Source organism: Siphateles boraxobius, unplaced genomic scaffold, assembly GCF_051911475.1.
Source record: "Siphateles boraxobius isolate OS27281-9 unplaced genomic scaffold, OSU_SipBor_1 9, whole genome shotgun sequence".
Taxonomy (NCBI): Eukaryota; Metazoa; Chordata; class Actinopteri; order Cypriniformes; family Leuciscidae; genus Siphateles; species Siphateles boraxobius.
The window spans coordinates 33,783,950-33,796,919 of NW_027509219.1; the positions used below are offsets into that span (position 1 = coordinate 33,783,950).

General features: G+C 37.8%; 1 protein-coding gene across 16 annotated transcripts in view; it reads left to right on the forward strand.

Annotated features, from left to right (window-relative positions):
• mtmr3 (myotubularin related protein 3) overlaps positions 1-12,970 on the forward strand; it is a 35,753-nt gene that overhangs the window by 542 nt on the left and 22,241 nt on the right. For 12 of the 16 annotated variants that reach the window (XM_077223430.1, XM_077223436.1, XM_077223428.1 and 9 more), the window contains exons 2-5: positions 5,486-5,567; positions 5,804-5,882; positions 9,204-9,293; positions 10,575-10,691. In XM_077223430.1, the coding sequence (XP_077079545.1) occupies positions 5,880-5,882; positions 9,204-9,293; positions 10,575-10,691 (210 nt within the window). In that variant the 5' untranslated portion in view covers positions 5,486-5,567; positions 5,804-5,879. Of the gene's footprint in view, positions 1-5,485; positions 5,568-5,803; positions 5,883-9,203; positions 9,294-10,574; positions 10,700-12,970 lie in introns of all 16 variants that reach the window. The other 4 variants (XM_077223441.1, XM_077223440.1, XM_077223439.1 and 1 more) reach the window with 1 other exon arrangement.

Below are 12,970 nucleotides of genomic sequence, written 5' to 3' on the forward strand. Positions count from 1 at the left end.
CTTCCACGATTGCTAAGGAAAAGAAAATGATATAAACCATTTACTGTAGTAGTGAGGCGAGGCGATAACTATGGTATAATGACTGTTATAAAAAACAAATCATTATGCATCATAATGCAATATTTTCCGGTCATTTTTGTTACTTTTGTAACAATACTGTCATGTTATCAGCATAATAACTACTACAATTGTTGTTACTACAGTAAGTTACAAGTTCTGAAAGCTTCGCTTTTTTGAGGAGATCCTGTAATTATCTTGAACTCACAGTTGGAACAATACCTCTAATAATTATGGTACTTTGGTGGAGACTATGATTACTATGGCGTCATGAAAATGATGCTTTATGTTTCTCCATAACATATTAATAATACTCATTAAATAAATGATGACGTCTCATTCAAACAGTGCATGAAGCCTTTAGAATATTGGCACTTTAGACAGGTGTACTGTAGTAACAACAATTGCCATGGGGAGACCATATTTTCCAGCAGAATGAATGGGACTTTTACTTCTGTTGCTCTCTATACCCAGTAAACACAGTTTTACTGCAGTAACTTAAGTATTTTGAAGGGAAACTTCAGTAAGACTTGCTGTAGAGAGTCTTGTGTTGGGTTTGTTTGTTTCTGTCAGATCCGCGTGGTGTTGGACTGGTAGATGATCCTTTTGCTCTCCTGCTCTTGTTTTGGTGTTGGGTTTCTCATGCGTGGTCAATCTGACTGACTCATGATGTGACTTTGGGATAAATGCATCTGGTTAAAGGTTAACTTTACCTGCTGAATGAGCGCAAATGCATGACTTCCAAACTCAGCGGTAGATAAAACCCGAATGATTGTGTGTTTGCACGTCACTGACTGTGTGTCTTGAGCCTGTTTCAGCGATCAATAGTAAACCAGAGTGACAGGAGGGCGAGTGGTTGAGTTTATGAATGAACTCCAGCAATGCTGAGAGATGATAATAAACATCTGTTTCTGCTGTTTGTTTAGAGCACAGCATACCCACAAATAAAGCATTTGGACAATTACGCCATCCGAAAAAAAGCCTGAATGCCATAAGCTACAGAAGCTTTCACTTAGCTTCCCTTTTCTTCATCAGTTTTGAAGTCTTAATGTCTTTGGTGATTTGGTCTTTGGATTGTTCCACTAAGGCTACATTCAGACTGCAGGTAAATGTGGCACAAATCAGATTTTTCTGCTCACATGTGACTCAGGTCTGTTTTTCTCTTGACAGCGTGAACAGCACAAATCACATGGAAATTGATCTTTTATATTCCAATTTGTGCCACTTCCATATGTGTTCCTAAATCCGATACAGGATGGATGTTTTGTAATGCGACCGCAGTCTGAACAGTCATATGAGTTCATGCGACTTTGGGTGACCAGACGTCCCATTTTTCCTGGGACAGTCCCGTATTTCAGATCTATTTTTAGCGTCCCGACTTATTATGAAAAAAATCATGCTTTGTCCTGTATTTTTTCTTTCCTAAATTGTCTTTGCAGGGTGATTGTATAAAAGCAAGTAGCAGTCTTCTGTCACGAGAGAATAGCCTAATCAAAGGTAGCCAATCTCGTCATAGTATATTTTGGAGAACAAAATTACCATCAGTCAGATGAGATCAAATCAGATGTGAAGATGTCAAAGAAGTTTGTGTGGTCATTTAACGAGGATCTTCAAGAAGAGTTAATCAAGTTATTATGCACAGTAATTTGTGAATTTGAATTTGTGGAAAGGATAGCCCCTTGAGATGTAACATCTTATTTTACAGAATAAAGGTCTTTTCACACAAACAGAATAATATGACACAAAACACAACAACCTTACAAAAATACAAAACAAAAGAAATGCTCAACCTGTCCCCCGCACCAACAAACCACAGTTGATATACAAAAACTCAACATCATACATCAGTAACATCAACATAAGACCCTGCAGTTAATAACTGAAAATCATTGAATTCTCAAAAAAAAGAAAGAAAATCAAAAACATGAACCAGTTATTTTAAGATAAGAAAATAAAGATAGCCTAAAAGCGATTAATAAAAAAAGTACTCAATGCAGTATCGCTCTGAATCATTCAGAGCGATACTGCATTGAGTACTTTTTTTCTTAATCGCTTTTAGGCGATTGACACTTTCAGACTGAATGACACACACCAGAATCTCTCTCAGATAGCGTGCAATCCCAAATTCAGTTCCCTTTGCACCTGAATGGTGAAATACAGACCACATTTGTTAAAATACCCATCACGTGGAGTACCTATCTCACCTACAGTCGGTTATGGCTTAAGTGAACGTAAGCATTTTGGTGAAAACCGGATATGTGTCATTATTAGATCCTAGCATTCTGTCTTAAGTGACAGCAGCCTAAAATACCTGTCTGTGTTATTAATGTTAGTCAAACAACAAAAGATGTTAAATAAATGTATTCATGTTAAATAAACCTACTGTACCTGAAAAACATAGTTTATTTAGCTCGATCTTATTAGTCCTAGGCTATATTATTGTAATTTGATTCTTTGTTATTTTTCTTGTCCCGTGAGAAATCTGGTCACCCTACTTTTACGTTACTCTAGATAGATATTCATCACAATTCTGCTCTCATGCGCATCACTTCAAAGATTTTACATACCTGACGTTATCAAGACAGTTGTGAAAGGTATTCAGTGGAAGGACAGTGATGTGTCAGAACTCATAAGTATTACAGTAAATGAGAAAGTATTTTAGCCTGATACAAATAATATAAAAGCAAACGCTTTATTTTTTCTTATACCATTTACTTTATATAGTTCTGTCTTTCAAAGTATTAGATATGACTGACAGATGGAGAATGTGAGTGAGCGCTGTGTGATCAGGCGCTGCTGTTTTAAAATAAAAGTCCGGAGCGCGCGTCAAAATAAAAGTCCCGGTTCCAACACATCGGCCAATCAGAAAAACTGATAGGCCGATGCCGATATTTTAAAAATGCCAGATATATCGGCCTTGGTGATATATCGGTCGACCACTACTGAAGGTTTGACAATGCAAAATTATTATGTATTCATTCAGGCATTTTAAGTGTCCAAATACTGATTGGAGCCATTGTATATATTTTCCTGTCTTGCAAGTTTTGTTATTTCCCACCCTTGTGAATCTCCAGCACCACTGCAAATTAAATCATACTTTATTAAAGATAGATAAAAAGGCTGTGTGGCACAATATAATGGCACTAAATAAAATGCTATAATTTTATAGATGTCCTGGATGCATGCAAAAAAAAAAAAAATTCATTTTTTTTTCTGTTCCATAATTGTGTTTATGTTCACTATAACACATTCTTAGAAATTGTAATGATTGTTTCGGGTGAAAATAATGACAGCAAAATTTAAACATGTGCCATCCATGAATGTGCCCTTTGACATGGGACAAGAAGGAGTAGCAGCATTCGGTAGTCGTAGGTTGGTGTTTTAGTAAAATGAAACTGAATCAGTCCCAACGGTGGTTCAGGAATGAGAACACACAATGCAGATTGACCTTTGGGACAGTAAGAGTGACACCTGAGATGGAAAGAAAAATACTGAATGATTCTTCTGTCCACCTGCAGTCAGTTGACCTAAATGAAAGTGGAGAATTCTCCAGAAAGCCGTTGTTTCTGAATACCCAACACTGCACTGAAACAATGCTTTTGGATACAGACCAGTATGAAAATGGTTTGGCACTGCACAAAACTAACAGACTTTTTCATGATTGAACAGTTTGCATGTACTCATATGTTCCCACATTGCAAGTCAGTCATTTGTTTAGATCATTAGGACCAATAAGATTGAAGACAGACCCCTCAGCTGTAGTAAACATGAGCGTTTGCCTGTTAGAGATATGTTTTATCAGTAGTTTCCAGACGGCTTCAATGTGGCCTCCACTGGAAGCGTGTGTTTGAATGTTTTTGCGTATGGATGCTGTTGCCCTCTGGCAATGAACCAACTTAACTCACTTCACATGACTCTCAGGAGACAAACCGGTCACTGAAATCATCTTTTTCATGACAAGCTTTACTGCTGCTCTGTTTAGTCCAGACCCGTCGCTATGGGCGGGCCATAGGGGGCCGGGCCCGCCCCAAAAAATGCTTGTGCCCCCCCAACTTGAGGCACAGATAATTTTATTTAAATTTAATTTTAATATTATCGTAGTTGCTAATTTTGTGTTGCATTAATGTTGCATTCTTTATCATTAAAATATTAAAAATATAAAGAAACAATGGTGTGACTTAGTTTGATTGATGGGAATCTACACTGCAACAGCCTATCACGGCCTTACAAAAGAACGTTAGGCTACGTACGTGACATACAACTAAGCCGCTCAACTGTAACCGCGCATTTTTGAAAGCTGTTTCAAAACGAGTTTTCGCCAGCTTACTCGCTTCAGTTCCTTCCGAGTGGATTGATACTTTGATGGGGAGGTTCTGCTCGGAGAAACGCTTCCTCCCGCTGTACTTGGACTGGAGAGAGGACAGCGCTGCCTCCACTTAAAGTATCTGTGCGAGTGAATTTGCGTGCGTGTGTGTGTGTGTGTGTGTGTGTGTCTGTGTGTGTGTCTGTGTGTGTGTGTGTCATGGTGGCAATGCATATCCCTCTGTTGACTGCTTTAAAATGCAATGTTTGAGAGATGCTTCTAGTGTTACATTTAATATGTTGGGTAGTCAAGTGTTTTATGGATATTCATAACATTGCTTCTGTGTAATTATTGGTTATATGTTTAACGTGATGATTATGTGCTGCGCGACTAGAGTTGATTATTATAAATATACACACTGTAGGCTAATATTAATTGTGCCCCCCCCCCGTACATTTAATATGCCCCCCTTAAGACTGAGGTCTGGCGACGGGTCTGGTTTAGTCTATGACAATTTAGGGTTTGTTGTCTTCTGTGGAACAGTATCAGCTCATTTTTTATGCATCTTTTAGCAGAGCTTCACAGATAGCTTTCATAGGAAGGATAGTAAAAACCGGTTTATGCACCCCCAGAGAAGAGAAATAAATGACATAATGGTGTTTTTCATGTGTATTTTAGGTACAGTATATGAACTAGTGGGGTGTTTGTGCTTGTCGCAGTGTTTTGCTTGTTTTCTTCCAAGCAAACTTTGATGCTACAGTTTATTGAAATAAGAAGTTTTGTAGCTTTTTTATGTTTGTGTAGTTTTGAGCTTATCCATATGCTGGTGTTCTCCTATAAGAAATTAATTGTTAGGTAAATAAGTGATATACTATATCTTTGACAAACCTTTGAATCATTCAGTTGTGATTAAGCCTGAAATTATCTGCAATAAACCTTCTGTTCCTGATGAGTATATTGACTCTGTAGATGAATGGCTTTGTATTGGCATGCTTCACTGCCCACCTTTGCCCACAGAGTACCTGGTGTAAAAAGTGTGAAAAGCTGTATTGTCAGAGATGTTATGCAATGTTTGTTTGGAATAGAGAGTGATGGATTAAAGCCTTTTTTCTCCTCTTTCCTCAGGTTTCAATGTCATAACACTGAGTGACGGTACCAGCGTGGGATCGTCCAAAACAAGCCTCATCTCATTGTTTTTAAGAGTTTGGTAAGATCCAAGTGTGTGTCTTTGAATTAGGGCTTGGTTAATATAGTTTATTGCATTTTGACTGTCTGTATTTGTATTTCCCAATCAGAGAAACTATAATTTCAACCAAATGCATTATTGCTAAGTAATTACTAATTAAAACTAATTACATGACATTGTTGTTTAGGAAAGTAGTAGACAAATTAAAAGTAAATTCCAATCATTACGATAATTGTTTATTTTTTTCCTTCACTCAGACTGAAGTCTGCGAGGAAGAGTTGACGAGTGGTTGAAGACACGACAGTGTTGCACCCGCACTCCTTCACCGGGGCTATGGTAAACAAACACCACCAACATCTCTCTCTTTCCCTGCGCGTGACTCCCAGGCACTGGTTCAAATGCTGAATCGGAAACTGCTCATTGATTTCTCAGGCTTTTAATCAGCTGAAATAAACGCCACTCAGACAGTGTCAAAGTCCCGTCCTGACTGCTGTCTCAGCGCAGATCAATGCCCTCTTTTGACAGACAGACAGACAGGATGAATGGATAGATGTGTGCTAGTGTCATCAGTGTGTTCTGCTCATTATAAAACAGTTCCGGCTTTAAATTCTGATGGGATAAAATACATTCACAGCTGTTAGATGCATTAAGATAGATGATAGACGCATGACCAGCAATTGATTTTTATATTAATACACATTCTATTAGTTGCTTGGCAACTGTAAACAGCCTACAGTTTGTATTATGAATGAATGAACATTTGTGTTTTATATCATATTGCTCTTGCAGCCATTTTATTGACGCACAAGTCACAAGAGTTCTGAATTAGTGTTTTTACAGTACAATGATTCATTTAAGGATTTTACCCACTCTGCTGCATGTCATAAGGAAGTTACTTTTAAAAAGTAATTAGTTACAGTTACTAGTTACTTCTTCCAAAAAGTAACTAAATTAGTTACTCAGTTACAAATTATAAAAGTAACTAGTTATGTGACCCCACCTCCACCCCTCTTTAACGGAACTTAAAATACATGTGCATGTTCAATTATTTCTAATTAAATCTGAATATTAAAATGAAATGGACACTGAATACAATACATTATTAACTGAAACAATGTACACAAATCTAAACTATTTTAATGTTGCTGTGGGACAAAGTGAGACTAGCCTCTAATCAAAGGCCATGATTTTTTTAACACACGGACAATATAATCATCAGAGATGCACGCGATTACGTTTAGAAATAGACAAGCCTTGTTTCCAAATCCACCAAGCAAAGATATCCTGTCAATTTCATAAACTTTTATAAAACCAGCCGATATAATCACTTCTCTATAAAGCTTCTCTATTTCCGAATGTAATCGTGTGCATCTCTGATGATTATACTGTGTGTTTTGTAAAAAACACAGATTAAAAACACTCACAACAGACACACCCCGAGTAGTGGACACACACTGTTAAAACAATAAGCGGATGGCGGGCAGGTGCGGCTTTGAAAATTGGTCAAAAAACGTTGGTGCGGACGGATGATGAGTTTTGTGATGCGGTTGCGGATGAAATAATAGCCCATCCGCGCATCTCTACTGCCTCTCGGCTCAGAGATCTAGTTGGTCTGATGAAAAAAAACAGCTTAAATTATAGTAACGCGCCACATTTTTTGGCAGTAACGTCAACGGTGTTATTAAGATGGGAAGAGTAATCAATTAGATTACTCGTTACTGAAAAAAGTAACGCTGTTAGTAATTCATTATTCCCATCACTGGTCATAACTAACAACAAGGTAAATTCAATGTAACTCGAATATAAGCTTTATTATGAACCTTTCATTTTGAGAGAAACCAACAGAGACCTCATTTACTGTGATGTTTGAGTTTAAATCTGTATATGTCTGTGTTCGGAAAAGTGTACCTCATTTTCTTGTTTGCTGAAGTGTCGGGACAGTTTAACAAATGCCTTCGTTCTATGTGCGAATTCTGATTGATGTGTTTGTTTACACATTCTTAATGAGTTATGCACATTATTGTTTGTTTGCTATTCTGCCCATTTGTGCCCTGTAATTCTCTGTCTGGTTCTTCCCCTGTAACCATAATGAGCCGCCCCGGGCCCATCCCCGTCCCCTCTAGTGTGTTTACTGAGCCGTGCTGAGGGCCATTGTCAGCATTACACACAGATGCCTATGCTGCTGATCCAGCAAATACACACAGATAGATAGATAGATAGATAGATAGATAGATAGATAGATAGATAGATAGATAGATAGATAGATAGATTAGAGAACATTAAACTGATAGAAAAGAGGGTACATGGTTTATACAAAACCACACCTCCTCTGTGCATATCTCATCTATTACACTCCTGTCTTTGACTGGGCTGCATTTTATGGCACAACCAGATCACTCCGTCTTGAGGACTCCCGTGTTTGAGCTAGACAACATGGCGACACAGCTGCCCTCTCTCACAGAGTCTCTCCTATTTGTGGAAACTGAGTCCAAACATTCTCTGCCAATCTGAACTCTCAAGGCTACTGCGGGCCGTAGCCTCTCATTCCTGCATACAGAAGTGAATGGAATGACTTTTGCCCAGCACATCGCTGTCATGAATCATGAAGCTTGTGCTGAACGCAGCACACAACTCTAATAATATGTTTTTGCACTGAAATTAAATTTATACACTGTCATGCATTAGGGGTGCCATTTTTATTTGTTTCATATTTTTGCTTTCTACATAATTCCCATACTTTCATTTGTGTTAGTTCGTTTTGATGACTATTATTATTATTCTAAGTAAGTAGATGTGTCCAAACCTTTCACTGGCATTGCATGTTTAAGTGTCTCTCACTGGCGTCTGATAGTGTGAGTGATAGTAGTAGCCATGATTTACTATAACTCTACTCCTTTAGAGTCTTAAGTAAAGCCGGCTACTGTATCGGTTACAGGAGTGCCTGTCGTATCAGAAATAGCTGAAGTGACCTCAGAGCAGGAAGTCCTGGCATACTCTCCGTTTGCCATTTCAAATGTTTTGCTGCTCTGAAGCCCAGCCAAAAAGGGTATTGGTTTAGGTAATGCTGTGATCACTCTGTCCCCAGTTTTGCTTAGATAATCACTCATTTAATCAGAGGTTTAGTCATGAACAATGTTTTATTCGTATAACAGTTTGGCTTTTGGCCCTCGGGAGTGATAAACCTGGAAAAGGAGTTTGTACAGTTATTATGTGTGATGTCAAATATTTAGCCTTTGATAAAGATGCTCTCACACTCTTGTATTGTTACAGCAGAACATAAATGATGTGAAGTGGAGTGAATAATGAAAACCTGTCTGTCTCACATCAGAAAAAAATAGTAAATGTAGAATTATAATTTATATGAGTTTATTATATTATTATATATATTTTTAAATAAATTGTATTTTGCATAAAGATTTTTTTTCTCCTTTTTCAGAACCATTGTGATTCTGTGCATTATATAGCATAGATTTATAATGTCATGTGGCACATTTTACCTGGCAAATATATCTGAAGTATATATATAATATAAATTATATATATATATATATATAAACATACATTTTATTTTTTCATTTTTTAGCTACAATTATTCTTGATAGTATTTCACAACAGAGTGTAATGCAGTTAATTTCTTATCCATATTCTGCTTGACAGGAGGAGGAGGGGCAGCAAAGTCTGGAGTGCATCCAGGCCAATCAGATCTTCCCTCGCAAGCCCCCCATCCTGGAGGAAGATGATCTTCAGGTAAGCGGGGGATCAAGACCACTGCCAAGATGAATGATGTTTATTAGGGTGTAGTGGGACCGTTAATATAACTATTATTTGATTCTGACCAAGAAGGGAAATAAAAAAATAAAAAAAATTCTCTAACCCAGTTTATTGTTCATTGACTGCTATTATTATGCCATTCATGGATTTATCTCCCCCAAAAGTGTAAACATTGAGCCCCCCAGGCACCGTTGCTACTGTAGCAGGCGGAGCCAGAGGGTGTTTTGTGGGACCATGGCTGATGCATTACATGGGAAAAGACATACTGTTTTGGTTAAAGGAAGCAAGCCACATTTTGCTGCATTTAGATCTTCAAAGATTAAACGGGTCATGTACATGCGGAAGTAAACGGGGCATTGCAAATCAATGCGCTACTAAGGATGCTTCACTACATCATTATCATGCACTCATCCAGAAAGACAAATGTTCCAATTTATAACGTTGATTTATAAGGTTTGATGTGTCCAGTGTAAACAGCCTCAAATATTTTTTACATGTGCTTAAAAAATGCACCCGGTGCAGATACATGGGTATGTTGTATTGGGTGGGTTTATTATGAGCGAGACACTAACGGTTACTTTGGAGAGAGTGTTATTAGCCTATTTAATTGCTTACTTATGACACATAGCAACACAGCTAAAAGTATGCCTAATGTGTTGGACCTTTTATTGAAACCGCCTACTTTTACCTGTTGAGACATGCCTTCACAAGTACCCGTAAGAGTTGTGATTGAGTTTGGGGAGGCGCAACGTATCACAGAAACTACTGCACATTCTTCAAAGCCTGGTTTCAAAAACTACTGAGCTGTCTACCTAGGCAACATATTTAGGCATCATAAATGTGCTCGCAATGTGTAGCCTGTCCCAAATAGTAGGCAGCAAAATTATCTTGTTCTGTTCACAACCTAAGACTGCATTACTTGCATCTCTTAGAATGCTACTGTAAGCACTGTGCTACATCAAGCACTGTGAAGATTTTTATTTAAGATAATGTACGTGTCACACATGACTGACTATTAACAGCATTTCAAATCATTTAATTATCAGGTACAATTTCTGTTTTGATGATATGTAGACAGTAGAAAGCGAGAGAGCTCACTAGTTTTCAAAACAGCCTTTGATTTCAGCACCCCTGACAGGAAGACTCATGAATGGTATTTTTCTACTGATAGTGTTTATTTTATAAATGCCTAAATAATTGCACTGGTCTTATTTGAACATGTTGGATATACATTTCTGATATTATCATCTGTTGTAGGTGCCCTTCCCAGAGCTGCATGGAGAGTTTACGGAGTACGTGGGCAGGGCGGAAGATGCTGTCATCGCCATGTCCAACTACCGCCTGCACATCAAGTTTAAAGAGTCAGTTGTTAATGTGAGTGTGTGATTTATTTTTATTTTTATATATATATATTTTTTTTTCAACACTTTACAAATGCGCTTTATATTACCAGAAATACTTGAACTGCAAATAGAGGTTTCAATAGTCTGTAGCTAAGGATATGAGTCTGGGAAGTTTTTTTTTTTTTTTTTACTGAGCTGTTGTTGCCAAAGTTTGCTAAACACAAATGTATGAGCTCTTTGTTCTTCACAGAATATACTAAAACCTACTTGGCAGAGATAATGAAATGAGCAGCAATGAACAGTTTACATTTCTAAGCAGTTCAAGTGGAATAAACAGATATTCTGCATCTAAACCAAATCAAACTAAACTGAGCAATGTTTGCATTTCAGGCATTTTCTCATTTGGTCTGCTTTTAATTCAGCTGGTTTTCAAAAGTACATCTGACTTCGGAACTTGAATGTGGCCCAAATATAATTGTTTTCTCCTCATGCAACACAGCATTGCTTTGTGTATATTTCACACCAAATCTGCTCAATTCAATCTGGGCCACATTAATATGCGGAAATATATTGGGTGCCTTTTCTTTTTGCAGTGTGACTTTTTTATTTTCTCACCCTCAGCTCAAAGTTTCTTGATTGAAACACTATTGTGGTCTGTTGTGCTGTAGTGAATGTATGACGTATAATCTAGCCAGCCCAGTGGTCACTGAAAGATACTTTTATGTGGTGCATGGCATGCTGCTATATTTAGAGCTTACAGATGTTGTGAAGGGTATTTAGGGACAGAGAGCCACAGTTACATCAGGCACTCTTAACACTGGCTTCTGGCTGGCTGGCACATACAGGCTGCCATCACCCTGTATGTGTATTGAACAGGTCTGTCTTTATTAGCTGTTCTCTTTCACACTTTCTTCCCGGGTCTGTTGCCATGGTTGCAGTGGCTTTTTTGATTGGGATTGTCCACCCCCATGCTTTCAGCGTGGCACTATATTAAGGTTTTGGTTGCATACTAATAATCTGCTCTGCTATACACCCTCATAGACCAGCAGTCATGATTCAGAAACCTCCTCATTCCAGTGTAGCACACATAGCTGCCTGTTCCTGAACGACTGCTGGAATGGTCCACAAGATGAGAGAAGGAATATTCTGGGTTAAATGCAGAATATTATCTGGCATTCTGTCAAAAGATTGTAAAAATGCATGTAAATTACATTTACAGTAATGCACTTACAATGGCAGCCTATGGGGACTGTGTACTGGATGGTTTAAAAGTTGAAATGTACAGCCACTTTTTTTGTTTTATGTGCTTATACTGAAGATTAAGTATGTAATTTATTTGCCACTAATATAATTTCAATATTTTTTTGCATACACTCCACTCCAAACTGTTTTGCATTAGGGTCCTGATCTCTGTTGGGGTTCATTTTGCAATATTGACGGTCTGGCTGCACATTATCCCTTAAATGTTTTCTGTTCTGGACTCTTTCCTACTGAGCTTTCATTGTAAGTGCACTACAAACTCAGAGACAAAATAATTCTCAAAATGATTGCCTGTGATAATTAACAGTGGACCACAGATACTGTTAAGTTTAATTGTTTAAATCGAAATATTCCTTCAACGTGTGCTCTTCTGTTCGTTTAAATGCGATCAGGCTGCTGGGTTTGTTTGTGGCTCGTGGGTGATCAGCTCAGTGCTGATTCATCAGTTGATATCTGTGACAGTCACTTATTCACCAGAGTAAATGAGTGTGACGCTCTCTGTGTGCCTGTGAAAGACGGAGTGTGTTGTGCGTGAGAAGATGAGAGAGTGATGTGTGTGTTTGACACTCTGAGTGTGTGACTACAGACCAGCCTGAGGCAACAAGGCTGTTGTACAGTGTTTGGACTTAAAAGAGGAAGGATATAGAGAGAATGTGATAACTGTTGTTGCTGTTAAAGTGTCTTTTCTTGAGACATGTTTTTAAAGTTGAACTTGGCATGCCTTATGGATTGTGTGTAATAACAGCAAAATTGCTTAGAGCAAATGTTTTGCAGTCTGATAGCTAGTAATTGGATATTTTCTGTATTTATATAAAATTTTTCCGTATTTATGCATATTTCCATATTTTCCAAGCTAGGTATGACGACCAACATGAAAACAGTTTTATGTGACTGTTTAATGAGATAAATCTAATAAAATTACTAAAAAAATTACTACACACAAACTACCAGATGCTGGTAGGTGTATACATGTATATATTCAAGAAGGTTTGCACACGAAGGTACCTCACGAAAGTGATTTCAGACAGAGTTCTGAGGCATCATAATGGT